Here is a 19,617-nt window from a genome sequence, read left to right as displayed (position 1 = left end):
TCCTAAAAGCTATTTATAATTCAGTATTCACAAAAAATACTGAAGATTTTTCTTAAGGTTGATAAACTGTATTCTTGTTTTGTTGCTGGTGATTTTGTTTTGTTGTTTTTATCTGTTTTGGTGAAATACGCAATGCAGTTTAGCCTTCAAGTACAGTGGATCTATTTATCGCTTCCATACTTGGTTTGTATCTCAAAGCATATTTAAACATCCTGCTAAACTTCATTTATTTTCTTAAAACGCTAAATGGATTTTGAAATGCTTTCTCTTCTGATAGATATGCTTTATAAATCAACTTATATATGGTAGTTTTGGAAAGAAAGCTTATTTCCTTTTCCTTTTTAGTAGTGTGGGAACGAGAGAGGAAAGAGCACATAAACTTAATTAATATGCCTTTCATTTCTATGGATTAAGTTAATTGCTTTAGCACATAGTCAAACTAATACTCATTTCTGGCACATTGCTGCATGAAGCTGTCAAGTGCAAATTCCGACTGGAAAATCAAGTATATGGTTGCTTATTATAATCAGTGTAATGTAATAACCAATTCTAAGGCACTTAGCCCTATACACCCTTTGGAGTTTTGGTTTAATGGCATGAGCAGAGTAGATGGCCAACCCAGGTAACTTTTTAACATGAATATATTGACATAAAAGCTCACAGGTAGGTAAAGGTAGGAACTCTAAGTTGTTTATGTAGATCAATCACAGTTTGAGCACTCTTGCTAAAATTGTTCAGTTTTCTGTGGCAGCTAAGTTGGTCTACAAAATGTCCAGAGAGTTCCTGTTAGTGCTGGTGATATATGGAGATGCCTCTGCAAAATAAAAAATAGTTGTCAGCATCTTTGTGGGGGGAGTGCTGGGAGCTTTTATAGATTCACATCTATATTCATATCTGGAAATGTGAATAGAAGCTTCTATAGAAGTGAACATTCCCACTCCAAGATGTTGACTTCTATTTACTTGTAAGAGCATGGGTATAACTCCTCAGGCTGGAATCTGTCTTATGTTAGAGCAGCCTAAAGAAAACTTCGAGGAAAATAATTCATTCTGAGAAGAATGCTGGAAAAAAAAATATCACCATAGAATTATTTTATTTAGAATAACTTTTTGCTAGTCAGATGGGAATTGCAAGTTGTTTTGTGTGATCCCTGTGAAAACTAGACCAACTGTGAGTGGTGCATATGTTGCAGAGAAATAATGCCGTACCAGTGATATTTGATATTTTGTGACTGACACGTTATTCCAGGACTGCCTGCTGCCAAAATGAAAAGCTACCAATCGTCTGGTCCTGTCCGTGCAATTATGGCACTTCTCTCTCATCCACCGTAGTGACTGCTCAAGAAATGTATTAGAGAGGGTGCATGGAGCATGATTCATTTTCACTTGAGTTTTAAACTGATCCAGGTCACAATCAAGTTTCAGGGTTGCCAGACCCAGTGTAAGCACAGAGAGAACCTGATTCTTCTCTTAGTAGCAGCAGTTGTAGTCTGCCTGTAGCCACACATGAAATTGCACCTTGAAACTTACTGTGCCTCTTCCAAAAAATACCTGTTTGGTGTACTCACAGTGCCTCCTTTAATTTGTGTTAGGTTGTACAGGGTTTGGCAAATGACTCAGAAGGAGTCATAAAGCTATTCAGCTGTGTTTTGTTTTGTTTTTTAAGTAAAAGCAGAATAACAAAAAAAAAAAACTGCCTACACAGTATTGGTAACACTGTGTTTCTAAATGCCGTCTGCCAAACACTGCTGAAATAGGTGCTGATATTGCTGTAGTACATACCTAACTGGTCCTGTGTCCCACTCTGTACAGTCTGTATAGACTTTGCAGTACATCTAAATGTCTCTCCTGTTTCATGAGCTCTGTTCCTGCTCTGCACAGTTGTGGCAGCCCAGGAGCATCATTGATGTTATATTACCTTTCAGCGGAGTCAGTGGAATCTGTTGTTGGTTGATTGAGATAGAGCTAATGAAAATGAGGTGATTCTTATGACAGTATTAACCTGCGCTACCATTCTTGAGTTGGGACAAAACTCATTAAGCATAGGTCCTTGTGCAGATTACAATCATAGTAATTAAGAGGGAGGTATTGGCAAGGATGCAGGGGTATAGTCTGCATGCTGAAATCCTGTTGTCCAAAAGACTTAATGTTATTATGACGTTTACTGCTGCTGTGGTGTTCTCTGGAAAAAATCAGAGTATTTACTCATTGGTAGTACCACTATTCATGAATATGAAGATACAGTTGTACCTAAAATGGATGCACTGATGTTTTGTTTTGTTTTAAATAAAAACCTCCAGAATGCCCCATTTTTTTATTATTTTTTTAAGGCCTTTTTCTAATGTTCTTCAATGTTTTGGGGCTCTTTGTGTTCTGTAACAGATGCAGCCAATTCAGTGTTTTTTAGCTAGGCTATTTTTGGCAACTCCATTATTATAAACAGCTTAGGAGATTTGAAGTGTGCTTGACATTTAAAAAAAAAAAAAAAAAAAAGAGAGAGAAAAGGGGAAAAAGAAAAACCAAAAATCCTCTCTGAGCTAAGAATTTTTTTTTTGCTAGTTTCTTGTCTAATCCGTTTTCAACCTGCCAAGATATAAACCCTCAAAACAGAGCTTGTAATTGGCACGCTTCTCTGCTCTGGGTGAAATGAAGTTGAATTGTTATGATTTCTTTATATGAGAACGTGTTCATAAAGATGTTCTTAATCCCTGACAATGCTTCATGAAAGGCTAACTGTGTAAGGATTTTACAAATCCAGTAACAAGAACAAAGATAATACTAATCTTTCTTGGTGAGAATTAAACTAGGTTGTTTCAGATAGTAATGTTGCTGCTGTCTTAAAATAAAGCATCATGTAGACTTTTACAATTTTTAATTCAGTAAGTAAGTTTGAGTTAGGCTAGCAATCTTATATAATCCATGTAAAAATGTGCCGTATAAAATTTTTACCGAAGGGTCTGTTTGTGCTTTGTGGATAAGGAGAAAATAAATACCAAATTTCCAAGCGTCATCTCCATGTGTATTCTGTACGTGTTGCTCTAGGGAGGAACTTAGAGTTCACAGAACGGTGGAGGTTGGAAGGGGTGTCTGGAAACTGTCTGGTCCAACCTTCCTGCTTAAAGTGGAGCTAGAGCCGTGCCTGGGGTCATGTGCAGTCATGTTTTGAACCTCTCTGAGGATGGAGACTATGCAGCCTCACTGGGCTGCACCTATGCACCTACATTCTCAAAAAGTAATTGTTGTAAATACTACATATTGCATGTTTTCAAAGCTGTATAGGAAGTTACAACAGTACTGATTTTTATCTCATAATCACACTTTACATACCTTCTTGACTCTAGGAAGTGATGCAAATTGCTAGTGTGATGTGCCCTGCTACATTAGCACACAAAATTTTATGCCTGTTGAGAAATGTTCTACCTCTCAGAATTTAAAAACAGTGAAATTATTACTGAACTTAAAATAAAAACAGTGAATACTTCTGTCCTTTGATAGGTATATCTGTGCGCATTTCAGTGTTATGGTTGAATTTTTAGTCAACAGTTCATTAGAGTTTCATCTCTTATACTTCAGTTGAAAGTAAAATGTGAATTTGGGTGAAAAATGTTAAATTAACTGTGCGTTTACATAAAAAGCTTGATGGTTTCTCAACAATAAAACTGTAGATATTTAAAAATGACACAGTGTTGTTGAATTTGGAATTCCAAGTCTTAATGACTTCAGCAAGGAGGAAATAAGTATGTATAATTGCGACACTTTATATATGTAAACGGATGAGACACTGGCTGTATTTAAACATTCATTCACATGGCTTTTCTTCCTTTCCACCTGAATTGTACGGCTCTATTCCAGAACCCACTACTTAATTGCCAAGGATCAGAACTTTCAACCCAGTCATTTAGGTCAGAATTGTACCTTACATCAATGCTGATGTTTGTGTATGCACCAAGATACACTGAAAGATGAGAGAAATGTGCTAAGCCTTGTTTGAAAGAGGTTACTATGTGTCTAGTAATGCATAATCACACTTTGTTCTTAAGCTGTTAAAAAGAATTTAATATTGAAGCTAAAAATCATAGGCTTGTCTGAACAGGTTAACTTCAGATGTGTTTTATAGAGCAGGACAGTCTGAGGTGAGCATGTCCAAAGCAGACTCCTCAGGTAAGAGGCTTGCCTTAAAAATGTCATATCCTCCAACTGAAAGACTTATATCACATGACTTAGGAAGTATTTGAACAGGATTTAACTATTTAGACTTAGAGCAATGGGAGTAAAAAGTAACCTACCTTTGTATTCACTCAGTTTGAAGTAAATAGGAACTCGGTCTTTCTTGGAAATATGTATCAGATGTGTTAGGGGGTGGAGATGGTACTGTTTTATTGAGTAAACACTATTCCCAACATGGTCATCATCCTGAAGATTTCACAGTTGAAATACCTGAATGTAAATATTGAGAGGAAGTGTTAAAATTGGAAACTGGGGCCAAGACTGGTTTAAAAAAAAAATAATAATTTTTTTTTGTTGTAATGTAAACTCTCATAGATGTATCAAAAGTGCTTTCTCGAAAGTTGAAATTCTTAGGCTAGTGATAATTTTGCTATGTTCCTTTTTCTTCTTCCTTACTGGGTATCTTGTTTTAATTATCAGTAATCATATTCAAATATCAGACGTTCTGTTAGGGCTAATGCTGTCTTCCCAAGCCAAAGTTGAAGTACTTTATTGGTAATACTTTTGTTACAGTAATTAACAATAAATCTGTCTTGACTTAGTTACAAGTCTGCTAAGAAATCAGGCCATAGTTCCGCAAATATTTCAAATAATAATAGTAATGTTTAAATGTATGAGACAAACTGCCTTGGGCTCTCAATCATACTGTCACTTTTTTCATAGTGACAGATGTATCATTGAGTGCTATGAAAAAATATCTAATGTATTAAATATTTTGTTCCTTATTGGGTTATGTGATTTGAAAGTTTTGGAAATACTGCTTTTGCAACCTGTCTCGTCTTGAATACTAGCACATGGTGTGCATAATTGCAGATATTTTTGGAACTGTTTGCAGACAATGAAGGGAAATTCATAAATTTGATTTTGGGAAGAATAAAGTGGAAAAATCATTAGTCAGAAACAGCTTGCTGTAAGCTAATTGCTAGTCTCTTTACTGGTTTCTGATGGTTAATTTTCTTATGTTGTTTTGCTTTAGGAATCTAGAAACCTAATGTCCCAGAACACTTACAATGTGTTTTCTCTTTGATTCCCACGTAGTTTAAACCCATAAATGTAGGTGTTTTTTCTTGAAAACCAATCACTCAATCCACAGGTGTTTCTCTGTTGTAATCAACTACATCTTGATTCTGAAGACACTAATGCTTGATGTCAGACTCTCATTGAATTGTACTTTAATTTTGGTTGGCTTTTGATGGAAGCTGGTAACCTCTCTGCCTATAATATTATCATAAAAGCTACTGTTTTATGTAGTAGATCTGTGTTTATTCTCTGTCAAAATAACCAGGCTCATTATGTTTGTAAACAAATTATCTGGCCTTTTAAAACTTAGCTTGAGGGGTGTTTTAAAATAGAAAGTGTGTGTATATACACAAATCTTTTGTCTTCATTTGAAGTCAAATTGTTCTTCATTTTTCTCTTTCCCAAAATAAATACTCAGTAATACCTGGTCACTGTTTCATTTTTAATTCCCTATATGTTTAAAGCTCAGATAACAAAGCTCACCTGAGAGTTTACAGCATATAATGGAGTCAAAAGATGTATTATAAAAGATACATGGGAAATCTCATTCTCAACAAACATGTATATAATTTTTTTGCATTTTTAACTATTGTTACTATTCCCAAATTGGTTATCTCTATTACTTCACATGGTACTGAACACTGTGCAGGAACACAGGCAGTTCCAGCTCCCTTTCATAAGGTGAGCTCAGAGTTGTTTACTTCACTAGCTGTGTAATTCTCTTGATTCTGCTGGGATTGGTCTGCTTCTGCCATTGCTTCTTTTCCTAATCATAGCTTACGTCATGAATAGTATTAAAAGATAAGTAAGGATCTCTAGAGAAAAGAAACAGCCATTTCAACTTGTTTTACCTAATCCCTCTAAAAGATTCCTATCACCTCTGCTATCTGCTTAGCAGTTATTAAAATTGCTATAATGAAATATCTCAAAGGCTATTCCTTTTGGAGATTTTCATTATATACTGATAATATGATATTTTTATGGTAATCAATTTCAAACAGATGAAAAGTAAACTGGTTCTGACTCCAGTATTTTGTTGGGTAGGGAAGCATGGAACATGAAAATGTGTTCTGAAAATACTTTAATGCTGAATGTGGTCATTTTCCATCACTTGAAACAACATCGTTGGTTTTATTATAAAAATAAATAGAATTTTCTGTCTGAGGACTCATGAGTGCTAAAAAGCAGAGGAATAGTCCAATGTGATCTGCATATTCACATGCATAACTGTTTGGCATAAAACTAATTTAGAAGTTTTCTATTTAAATGATGCTTTTAAATCTGTACATATGTTGGTTGTTTTTTTTTTTTTCCTGCAGTCATTCTTAATAATGAAAAGAGATTTAAATGCTTAATTATATTGTTTATAATTGTATATCATCTTTCTTATTTGCTGTTCTGGTAAATGTTTATTGCATTTGAAAAGAAAAAGATGAAAATTGAAAAGCAGAAATAATCACAGAATCACACAGACTTGTTGAGGTTGGAAGGGACCTCTGGAGTTCATCAGGTCTAGCCTCCCTGCCAAGTAGGGTCACCTAGAGCACATCACATAGGAATCTAAAATCTCCTTTATTATAACCACACTTCATAAAGATTTGTAAACACAAATTAGCTTGTTTGGAACACACAAAGTGCTTTTGGTTTTGCTTAGATTTTTCACAGGATGAAGTGGCTAGAAGGAGTGGGTCCTGTAACTACTATTTCTTGTGACTAGCAACAGAAATTCACGACAACTAATTCGTAACTTCATTAGCATTGGTGGTTGTACTTCTATACATACTGTAAAAGCTAAATTATTTCAGATAGGCAGTAGATATATTACATGTTATCTAGTACACTGCTAATGCCAACTTGACCAGACAAATCTGAATAATAAATGATAAAAGGTTGCTGTACTTGAGTGGAACAACTTATGAATAGAGGCACAAAATGTAGCCAATATAAAGGTTTGGCTTCTTATTTCCTTGTAGTAAAGAAATAAGACTGGCTGTATATAGTGTTTTTGTATAAAGTTAGGTTTGTGCATATTGGAAGTGTGTGTAGGGACTAAAAAAAAAAAAAACAAAAAGCTGTAATGTGGTGATATTTTCTATTTTTAAATTGAATTTACAGCAAAGACTTCTAGTTCAATACATTATTTACATATGCCAATACATACAAGCAGATGATCATATCCACAAGACTTCTGGTTAAATGTTGCACGTATTAGAAATGTGCAGTGCCACAGCTAGTCTTCCACATAAATGAAAAATCTTTCAGACACAGTTGGCATGCACACGTGCACGGTCTAATTGGTTAAAACCTTGTTTTGTAAGGAGAAAGCTCTGACTGCTCTTCATGCATTTTGATAGCACTTAAAAAAAAAAAAAAAGGGGGGGGGGGGCTTTTTTCTTTATTAACTGAAGTTTCTGAAGGAAATGTGAAATCAAGCTATAACTTAAGAATATTGCTTATGCCCTGGTGGTTTCTGAAGATAACTATAGTTGCTGGAGGTTTTAATTTTGAAGTAAAGCCCTCTGACATTAAACAGAAAGGTCAAATCAGTTATTAGTGAAATGAACACTCTATCTATAAATAGTACTGGTTTTTATAACACTCAAAAGTGAAGGAAAAGAACAAGGTTAATTAAAAGTGAACTTGAAGCAGATTCTGTGTAGTTTAGCTTTGTTGTAATTTCTTAGTGGTGCTAATAAGTAAAATTAATGTTTAGAAGTAGGGTTTGGAATACTATCTGTTTAGTAAGCTTGTCTGAATTTTTCCAGTTGGGCTGAAGTCTTCTAAGCTGTCTCTCTAGCTCTGTGTTGAACTTTATCTAACGTTCAGTTATGCTTGCTGAGCCACTTGCACAAACTGAAGTGGGGGTAGAACTGGTTTAGAATTTGACAATTTGGGGCAACGTTTTTCATAGTGACCTAGCTCTTTTTTTAGTAAGAATGAATGCTGAATTCAGCGTTTGGTATATGTATTTACTCTTGATTAGTGGTACTAGGGATTGGATAGCAGCATTTCATTACTAAGCCAACTAACTCAAATTAAAGAATAGCCAAATTTCCTCACCAAGTCACTTTTAAGGGAAAATGAGGCTGTGAGTAAAATGATAGCGTGATTTTGTGTCATAGCCTGTGTCAGACATCTTCTGTATTATGTATCTAGTATATACTTAGATTTGGTTTCAGTCTCATGGATTAAAATGCTGGGTAACCTCCTTGATTTTTTTCTTATTTCTAGGGTGAAGAACTTGGTTTATGAATTTTCCCATTACTTGTGTTGTTTTTGTTAACCATTGCCTGCTAAATCAAAAATAGCAGAACATTTATATGTGACACGCGTCACTTCGCATTTGTTCAAGAGAAACGTTTCCTGCCTAATGATGATGCTTTTTCATAGCTCTAGCCATTCAGTTAGGCTGTAAGCATTAAATTTTGGGAAGACTGACATGAGGACATTCCACTATCCCAGTTATTAAGGATTTTACTTACCTTTTCTACATCATGTCATAAATGAAGAAGTGCCCTTGCAGGCCTAGTCTGGTGGTCCATGCAACTGACCCAGTGTTTTCTATCTGGCAGTGGCAGTAGGAGAATGGCCAAACTGACTTTTTTTCTTCCTCTGTATCATTTTCAGTGTGTATCTCCAGAATCTATAATAGTCAGAGGGTTATACATACATGCCTACTGTTTTTATCATCCATTTGTATACGTATGGTTTAGTGAAATTATCTGGAGAATCACTTTTATATTCTGTAAATGATAAAAATAAAAAAAAAAAAAAAAAAAAAATCTTGAGCTCAAGTTTATTTCATTTTATAACCTCAGGTTGTAAATAACTCACATTGTGCTGCCATTAGGTTTATAAGCATTTCAACAGAGCATATGGACCAGCACTTAATATGGTATCTGTGCTTTCAGAACTTACAGATCTATGTGCAAATGGTTTTGTTTTCTTCAGCTGAAACTGTACCACAACTGCTTCCAAAAGGCAGTGGGCAGCATATCTTTGAAGTGACGTTTCCTTAGCGTTTGTAATACGAGATGCATTCCTTGTAGGAAAGAGGTGTTGAGTTTTCATGGCTCTGCTAGAAGCAAAACAAAATTGTTGCTGTTTTCAAGATAATTAGTGTATTAAAATACAACTTATAGAAATGAACTGTGTATCCCTTCATTGTCATGTCATCCGAGTACCGAGTACATATCTTAATGCATTTGTTGGTTCCATATATTCTCCTGCAGCCCTCCTATATTAAGGAAGGTGGTAATGATAGGCTAAGGAAATGTGTAGTAGCAGTTGGGAAAGACACCTGCTACAGACACTCCTTTGGGAAGGCAGTGCTTGCCAAGATTACTTGCTATGGCTGTATAGAAAAATATAAATATCACACATTCTTAATGGACCAACCCTGTCTCACGAGTTCTTGTTCCTAATAATCGAAAGCATATATAATAAAGTCAGAATCCTAAAATAAATTAGGCTGGAAGTAACCTTTGGAAATCATCTGATCTAAAGTACTTTACCAAGCAGGACTGGGTTTTTCTAAGGCTTGGATTCTTTCCTACAGACTTGGAGAAAACATTTGCAATTCTAAACTATACAAATTTTGTAAATTGCTACTTGAAGTATCTAAGTAACATTGTCTGAGGTATTTTACACTACTTCTGTTACAAAGAAATGTTCTTCTTATGCTTGCTTTGATATCTATGATATGCTTGTTCCAAATAGGAAGCTACTTTTAAATACTGAAGTTTCATTTTACTCCAGTGCCAAAGGATTTAATCACAAAAACATGCATGAGAATTTGAAACACGTAGTTTGTGAGCTGGTTTAAGGAGGACAATTGGCATTAACGTAGCAGGTGAATTGGTTCAGCTAGCTCTAGAACTACAGGAAGCTTTCCTATAGTTGTATTAAATTGGGGAATATGGGAAATCACGGCTTGCTGCTTTACCTCAGGAGCAGCGTGGCACTAGCTCACCTATACTATTTACAGAAGATAGTCTGCTATTTTTGTCTGCCTTCGCGTTTTAGCAGTGCAGTGTAATATTACAGTAGGCCTGAGCTGCTTTGGTGCGATGGCTCAATTGGGCATGTAGCATGTAAACAAGTTAGGGACAAGGAGGGCCAGAGGGGTGTATCAGAGAAACAAAAAGTAATTTCCCAGCTTTCAAGAGATTGGGGGTGGTTTGAGCAGTGGGAGGAAGTTCAGTGTGAAAAAGGCATGAAACAGGCATGTTGCTGAACTTCCTCATCTTAAAGCCACTGTAGCAGGTGATGCTCAGCACTGATCCCTTGCAAACCATAGAAAAGTACAGTTGTTGAAAACTTCTTACTCTCAAACCATGAAGCAAGCATTCATACTAAAATACCTGGTTTGTACAACGTCTGAACAAAGATTTTAAACCTATAAGCACCTCCACTTCTTAGCAAAGTAAACACTGGAGACATTTTAAATTATTGTCTTTCTATTACCTCTTTGTAGTTTGACTTACATTTAGTGTCTTGATTTATTCCTCCTACGCTGCAGATAGCTAAATGCATTCCTTGCGATTATTATTGTGTGACAAACCAGCTACTGTGGGGCCCCCCACCCTTGTTTAATGTTTATTTTAACACTGCTTTTGAATCTGGTCCTAACATCTCAGATTTTGTGCCTGTTGCTTTTTGTCCTTCTCTATTATTTCTGGTCCCTGTGCAATTATTTCTGAATATTTCTATATACTTCTGAAATCACGGAGGGGTGGGGGAAGAATGCAGAAAAAAACGAGCATAATCTGCTCCTGACTGAGGATGAGGGGACAATTTTTTTTTTTTTTAAATGCATAAGAAAAATGCACTGCAAATCACTTCTTTTTCTGATGTTGTTGCATGTTCCTACAAAGTCGTACAGAGTACCCATTCATGCTCTGTTCCACGTAACTCCGTCATATGTGAGTGAGCGGCTAGTGGCTGTTGCTGGAGGTCAGGATTGACAGCTTTGCGGTTCACTGGGCTGTCCGTGTTGCCCAGTCCCTGCTGAGTGCCTGGTTTTCTGTGACCTGTTGTAGTTCTGTCTGGGCTGAACCATAAGGAATGTCTCTTGTGTAAAACATGGCCATTATATTTTCTGAGGAGCTGTAACTAATACATTTACTCTGTAAAGCTCAAATGAAAACAAGATGTATTTCTGCTTATGGATGCTTTAATTCCTAGTAATGTTTATGTGACTTCCCATTAATACGTGAAGCACATCAATTTATCTATTTCTCCCTTCTGTTTTAAGGATATGTGACACTGCATTTACCCATTGAAGGAAATATTGTTTGTTACTAAGAAGTTGGCATGGCATGCTGCATTAATATAGGTTTTAAAACTGAGAATAATTAAAAAAAATAAAACTCCATCACATGTTAAATCAGTTAAGAGATAATGCTGTTTGATTTTTGCTCTTCTTATTTTTAATGAACTGAAGGTTTTAACTGAAAATGATTTAAAGAGCTAGGGAGTTAGTAATACTCCCAGCATAACTCATATCTGCCTTTTGTGGTGTTTTCTACCATAGAAGCATAACTGTGTTGCTTAAGAACTTGATGGGTTTATTTAACCTAGTAATAACCAACTATTCAGAGCTAGATTTCTAGCAGAATAGTATTAAGTGAATTATGGCTTGTGTTAGCAGCTGTGCTATTTTGTCTAATTCTGGGAAAGCCACAAAACACATAAGCATAGCATTAGCGGCAGGAATGCTGTGTTAATGGTCCCCGGGATCTCTCCTTGCACAGAGGACTGGGCAGGGAGAGGACTGGCTTAGCAATTAAAGGTGAGAGGTCAGAGCTGCAGTGCCTGAAACTGAGTCAGAGATGGCTTGGGAAAACAGGTACAGTGCCAACAAAAATGTCTGCAAAAGGTTAGGCAATCTATTATATTTGCTAATCAAATATTAGTCATTTGCTGTGTACTTAAATATGATATTGGAAGAGCCTGTTGTGGCATACTCTGTACGTGACGTAGTCCATAACAAATTGCAAATTGCAGTGCAGATTGCAGCATGAATGTACTACAACCCTACTTGAAATACTTGTTGGATCATTTAAGTCTTGGAAAAAAAAAAAAAAAAAAGAGGCTTCCAATCTTCTGTTTTTTTCTTTTATTAACAACCCCTTCCCCACACACAAATGTATTCAATTTTAATTGTTTTGTTTTATATCCAGTGGTAATCAGCAGTATTGCTTAATCTTCCTTCTACATGCAAGTTCAAAATTCAGAGCTTATAAATGCTTTTTAAGTTACATCCCTGGTATTTTCAGACCATTTCTATGTCTTCTGACACTGTCTTCAAGAAATGCTTAAGCAGCAATAAAATTCATTCCGATGAAGCACATTATCATGATAAGGCTTTTCACGTGAGTGCTCTAAAGGAAATTGCTGTTTCAAGTATTCAGAGGAACAGAATTAACATAACCTCCATTGGGGAGGGGGAACCTCTGAGCGAAATCTTTTGTTTCCATTTTGTTTTTTTATTTGATATTCAGGTGCTGTTTTTTTCCTTTTTCCTGTAAGACAGTACCCCTTATTATGCCATTTGAAATTCCCTGTACAGCAGTCCACCTGCTTATTCACTAAAACACCTCAGGGTATGGCATTAATATTCTTTTTTCTTTAATTCATTTTTTTCTGCCCACAGAGTAATGGTTGTGTTCTAACTCAAATAGTGATATTTTAAACTAGAAAGCAAAGAAGGAGGACAATGGAAAAGAAATCAAGTGCTTAAATTTTAAAGGGTGATTTTCTTTATCTTCAGTACACTAGAGATCATCCTTTATTTTCTCCCTCAGGCTTTTTTCTTTTTTTTGATGCCCTTTATGAACTTCTTTCTTCCCCTTCTCCTGAATAAGCTCCTCTATAAGTAGTATCATCAGATAAATTATCCGAAGCACTCTTTTGCACTGTTTTCATGTTTAAGAGAATTTTGTGGAAAGGAAGCCTGAAACATTTCTCCATCTTTTTCTCTTCCTGTCAACAGCATATGTTATTTATGTATCCAAAATAAAAGGATGTAATAAAAGGCTCCTATTAGGTTTTCATTTTTAATTTTGACTTGAAAAAATATAATTATGTATACTTTTTCTTAGTTTTGAAGCCTGTCTCTTTCTTTATGCTTAAAAAATGTTCTTCAGTTAATGTTAAATGTTCTATTTCTCTTGTTTTTTCTTCCTTCACAGATTTGTTCCTTACTACGTCAAATGCACGCAGCATTCAATTTGAGACGTGGGTAAATAAGGTAAGAGAGATTCTGTTAAAATGCAGAAACATCAAACAAACAAAACATTAAAGGTTGTCTGACGTGCCTGATGTTAGGAAGGAATTGAACCGAATTGAAGGAAATCTTTTACTCAGCATACGTTTCCCTGCAGGTTTTTTTAAAATGACTGCAAAGGAAACCAATCAGATTGACTTTACATGCATTAGCAGGACTCCTGCTGTGTCATCAGCTGTTGTAGTAATCTACTGACACTTAGCACAATGGTTTATGAAGAAATCAATGATAAGTTGTTTTTACTTTTGTAGTCTCAAAGATTTAATTTTGTTAAGCTTTCTTAGAACTGTGATTCCATGTTTCGGGACAGAGGTTCCAAATCTCACTCCTAGCCATTTGACTATGTACACAAGTTACAGCTGAGAAAACTCCAAGTCCTATGTTAACCAAATACCACAAGTGTAACTCAAGGTTGGGCAGAAACAGGTCAAATGATTATTTATTTATCTAAGAACATCGTTGTTAACAACTAATTATATTAATTAATTTGAAACTAAATGCATCCCTTAGGCTACATGCTAACCTAAATTACTGTAGTTAAGAGTGTTCACATCTGTGCAAAAAAGTTTACTTTTTGTTATAGGAGAAACTGCTGAACTTATAGGAGAACTTTTTGTTACAGGAGAAACTCTCTGAACTTCAGAGATTTTTTTTATTTTTTTTTTTTTGTGGATGGGTGACTGAGCATTGACACAGGTGGCTCAGATTGTGGAGTCTCCTTGTGAACATAGTCAAATCCACCTGTACATGGTCCTGGGAAACCAGCTCTGGTGGCCAAGCTTGAGCCAAGTGCAAGGTGGAAGAGCTGCAGAGGGAAGGGAATTCTACATATGCTTTTAGGTGGAATTACTGAGAAGGAAGTGACTAAGAACCACCATCAAGTAGCTTAGGGAAAGGTAAAATAATGAAATGAGTACCTGCCAAACTTGGCATAGATCAAGTTGGGTAGGTCATACAGCAGATGTATCTCGTCACTGATGGCATCCTGTGACATGTTCACTATAGCCACCTGAGGATTTCTTGCATCAGTGGTATCTGATGATCCCCCTTTCTTTCAACAAGTGTATGTACAAGAATTTTGAGTGCAAGAATGAGAAAGGTGGTAGCTGGAGAACAAACCAAGGCCTTGTTACTTTTTGTTCATGAAGTACATAGGCTAAAAGCCAGTTAACATATTGCTGACTCTATTCATTTCAGGTTTTTTTAACTTAGGTATGTATAGTTGTATCTGTGTCACTTCATGAACTGATTGCAGTGACTACAAAAGTGGGCCTTGAATTGTGTTACTTGGTTACAAAAACTTTACATTTTAAATGGGTTTTGGTCCAGGCGTTATCCAGTTTTATGATAAACAGGAATCCAGCACTCTTCTGACTTTCTGAAGAAATATTAGAATATTACATTCTGCGAGCCAAGATTTTAATAATAGACAATTAAAACAAGACCTGAACCAGACATAATGTAAAATCGTGATTTCCTTAGTAGAAGGAAAATCAGAAGCATGTGTGTTTTTAAATATTATCTGTAAAATTGCATGTCACTGCCTAAACACACGTTAGTGTTCAAAATAATTAATGATTTAGATTTTGGTGCTGAAAACTCAGGCTGTTTCGAATAACACAAAAAAAAAAATGGGGACAACTCTATTGGAAGAACGTTACCACTGGATATTCATAGGATTCCACGAAAGATTAGAAATGCAAAAACTCAGTTCTACTATCCAAGCAGTGCAGTTTTCCACAGTTAAGCTTTCTCTTACCTAAGAGCTCTTAAGCTCTTCTTTATTGAAGTGTATTTTCTTTGGTTTGAAAGTCAAGCTTTATTACTTGATTTGCAGTTCAGTTTCTTCGTCATCTTTGTTCTGTTTGATAGGATGGGAACTTCTCTAAAGCTGGGAAAAGCAAAGAAATACCCAGTGGTGTGGTGATTGTTGGGCAGTCTGTGTTTGCAGATTTTGGTGAGTTTCATTTTTCTGAACTACTCATATCTCGTGTTTCTTTTTTGTTGAATTGTGAAGTTACTTTTTTAAGGTGTTACATCTATTGGCCTGTAAATCTTGAAATATGTAGGAATATTTTATTAATATATTCAGCTAAATTCAACTGTGGCTTTTCCAGTATAGTCTAACTCATGTATATCTACGTTCTTTCAGCTATTGTACCAGTATCAAACCTATTTTTATCAGATGTATTTTGGTTTTTGTTATTGTGTTTTGATTTTTTTCTGAAGCAAGCAAAACCTCCTTTAATGCACAGGTTTTTTTTCTTGATTGAAATAGTAAGATTTTAATATCTTAAAAATTCTGGGAGGCTTTTGGACAGAAGAAAATCTTAATTTATATGTAAATGCAACTAACTTTCACTAACATCTGTTTGCAAGGGTTAGTGAAAGCCTCTCTTTTTCTAGTAGAAGGTACTTTTTCCAATTAGTTCTGGCTTATCAATGTGTGTGTCATGTTATGGACAACAGCAATGGTTGGTTTTGTAGTCCAAAAAATACTTACTGTGTGTGCTCTTAAGATAAGAAATTTGTGACCCAAAAAATACTACAGGCCTAATTCTGCTGACACTACTGTGTCAGTGACATCTATCTTAATAAAGAATTAATTTATTATACTTCATATATCACATTGTTGAGGCTGAGCCTGTCTTTAAACATTGTCAAATGTCACCTTGTTGCATTATTTTATTTTTTAACAATTGTGACATGGGGGCATGACAGCTTTTTAAATGAAGTCCAACTCCATATTAGAATGTGTCCAGTTCTCCTGCTCTACTGCTGCTACCTAGAAGAATTCTAGAAAAGCTATTTCCTGACTTTTAACTAGAAGACATCTCTGCTGGACAGTTAATTTCCTTAGCCCTTTATATAACAGCTGTGGATTAATTTACAGATCATTAGTAAATGAAGTAAGGTGAAACCTGAAGAATGGTCTAGGTTCTTCTGTGAAATGTTTACAGTGTTTTGTAAACCCTTTTAAATATTTTTTTGTAATATCTTTTAATGTTCACAAATATAAACACTTGTGTATAAATACTACATTTTTGCAATTAAAAATAATTTTAAATGTTATTTTTTGTAACTATTTTCCAAGCTGATGTTCTGAATAATGTGTCTTAATAAGTATTAAGCAGATATAGCAGATCTTTTTTTAATGATGGCACTGTGGAAAGCAATCTTCTTGTAGGATATTTTCATCTCTGTGTTAGGTAGTTAATGAGCCCAAGTGATATATCATAATTTTAGAAATTTATCATAATTAATGGGGTTTTAAAAAACTGTGGGGTGCCTTTGCAAAGAAGAGAAGAATGGCTCAGATGTTAGAGTTAAAACTTTTGAAAATGTGAATACATTGAGTGCACAGCACCGTAACAGTGCGGTATGCTGCGTGGTGGTGGTACAGCCAAGGTGATGGTGACACTGGCTGGTGTCGTGATGGCAGCAGCAGGGAGCTGCATTGTTTGAGTTCCATCACCAATTGTGTAACGCACTGCTCTGCTAGCTATCATCAAACTCATAGGGGAAGCATCAACATGAGGGTGTAGTGGAACAATCTTTACATTAATAAATTTAATGGGGGAGAACGCCTACAGCAACTTAAGAAATGCCCAGAAATGAATGCAGAGGGACAGCATGGATGGCAACAAGAATAGAGAGGTGGGGAACAATCAATACCATCTATTGAAGGCAATGCTGGCGTTTCAGTGGCTGACTTCTTTGGAATTGATTATTCTAAAAGATCTCAACCATTTCATCAATGAGAGACAAGGTGGGTATCTACCCAGCATAGATCTTGCAGTATGAGGGCCTTGCTCCCTCTTCCAGAACAGCTGCATTCTCACTATTGTCTTCATCTTCACGGGTGAATGCAGATGACACAAGCCCATCCAGGGTGAAAGAGGGGAGACACTTTAATGGTTTTTCTTTCCACCATCTCCTCAGTGTTGGGACATGTTTTGATGAAGCTCTTGTTATGTAGATTTTCGTGAAACACATAGAAATGCTCTTCTCAAGGCATCAGTGCCACTTCCTTGGCTGATGTGAGCTGATGTTCTCATAATCATTAGCGGAGGCAGATGCCTTTTTTGATTATCAGATTAGGCTTTATTGGGACACCTGTATAGAACTTTACAGGGATTATTTTTCTAGACCTTTTTGTGGCTGAGCATAGGTATGTCTTTCAGTCGCTTCTAATTAGCATGCAAAAGGGAAGTGTGAAGAAATCTGATGCAAGGACTCCTAGTTATGGAGTGCTTAAAACATGGCTGAAACACAGAAGACACATTTCAAACAGGCAAAATATGCACAAATATGAAAGAAGGAATGTTCCATGTCCTTTGTGTTGAAAAATGACTGTCATATTATGTCATCTGTTCAGCTGCAGAAGCGGAGGAGATTTGCATGGGAAAAGTAAAGCAGCTATCTTGCTTCGCTGTTTCTAGGCATAGAAGTCTTTTTAAATGAAACTGTGGAGGGAATTGTGTGGTTTCTAGGTCAGCTTTCTGCAGTCTTCAATTGTAGAGAAGAGGAGGGAAGAAAGTTTTTTTTTTAAAAAAAAAAAAAAAAAAAGTGCTTTGTGGACTTTCAAGTAAGAATTGGATACAATAGGTTTTAGACTGCCATGTTGGCAATAGAAGATAATTGGTTGCAGAGGTTTGAATCTCTGTATGTAGAAGATAAGGAAAAATTCCCATCTGTAATTAAGTCTGAAGGAACTAACTTGACAAAAGCTTAGTACAGATTGTCAATGGCTGTATCCATGCTGGGAATGTTTTGATAAGGGAAAATAAATGTGAAGAGATTCATGATATTAATGAAAGAAATTAGGCATGAATGAACTTCCTAGGGGTTATTTTTTTTGAATCTTGCTTTGAGTCAGGTGTTAAGGTGGCTTTTATCTTCGCATGTCACAATGCTGATATGTGTTTTAACTTTCCTAAGGGAGCGAAAGGAGTGCTGTAAGTGTGTTTATGTGTGTGTTGATAGAGAAGCCACGTGTATTCTGACAGATATGGAAATACAGCTATGATTTTGAAATTACTATTTGAGTACAATTATGACTTCAGTATTTAATTCATCTTATGTTGCAACAGTGGATAGGAAGTTGAGTAGTGCATTAGTTTTTTCTTCATCTTGCCAACGTTCATTTAAAACAAGACAATGAATAATTATTTTCTCGTTGAACAAAGTTTTAGAGGATACTGAAGTCAATGTACTACTAAAACAACGTGCATGAGTAATGAAGTGATATAATTTAAATTCTGTTATTTATGAAGCGCAGTCTGATGGAAGTTGAATAATGCCCTACCACCTCCAAAAATAAAAAATAAAAAAACCTGCCTAAATACTTCTCTAAATGTGGTTATACAGTAATTGGAAGGAGGGAGCAAAGTTGCATTGCAAAGTATTTCAGTTGAGTTCTGATAACTTTCAATCCAGTATTTTTTTCTGCATCAATCTAACAGCCAAGAGGCAAAATCTTGTGTTACCAGAACAACACTGCATTTACCCACTTTGCAGTGTCAGCATGTATCTAGAGACTTCAAAAGGTAGGCAGTTATTGTACAGGTTCTGTGTGTAGTGAGCTAAAGAAAATGCCTTATTAGAAATGGTTTGTCAGACTTTAACATCTCATTTTTTTCAGTTTTCAGTTTCAAAAATGATGAAATAATGATTGTCGTAAGTCAAAAGGAAGTTAAGGTGTGATGGTTGGCAATTTAAATTGTAATTTGGCTTTCTGTAATGGGGCCTGAAAGAAGTTTCATTGCACAACCAATCAGACTAGCACAAGGGAAAATGGGGAATGAGATGCATTAGAAGGTTGCATTACCTTCGACCTAAGTAGCTTTTATCAAATGATGTAAATGATTTCTCAGAGCAGAACCTACCATTGCTCTCGTGCTCTGCTTTGTGTATGCTGCAAGTATCTTCTCTGACAGTGGGATGCAGCTGCTATGACTAGAAACATGTTCAGTATACAGTCACAAGCTTGTTACATTCCCATCCTACAGTATTTTTAGTGTTGCTTGCCTCTCTTTTCTTCCCTTTTTTCAATATTTTCTGTATCTCGTAGCTGGTGTT

General features: G+C 35.8%; 1 protein-coding gene across 1 annotated transcript in view; it reads left to right on the top strand.

The window, feature by feature from the left end:
- The window catches only part of ITFG1 (integrin alpha FG-GAP repeat containing 1), a 72,787-nt gene that overhangs the window by 7,743 nt on the left and 45,427 nt on the right, over window positions 1-19,617 (top strand). Inside the window, exons 7-8 of the mRNA XM_032195979.1 lie at window positions 13,442-13,500; window positions 15,409-15,493. Coding sequence (XP_032051870.1) covers window positions 13,442-13,500; window positions 15,409-15,493 — 144 coding nt within the window. The remainder of the gene's footprint in view (window positions 1-13,441; window positions 13,501-15,408; window positions 15,494-19,617) is intronic.

The sequence above is a fragment of the Aythya fuligula genome, chromosome 12, assembly GCF_009819795.1.
Source record: "Aythya fuligula isolate bAytFul2 chromosome 12, bAytFul2.pri, whole genome shotgun sequence".
NCBI classification, from domain to species: Eukaryota; Metazoa; Chordata; class Aves; order Anseriformes; family Anatidae; genus Aythya; species Aythya fuligula.
This window is presented reverse-complemented; position numbering and strand designations above follow the sequence as displayed.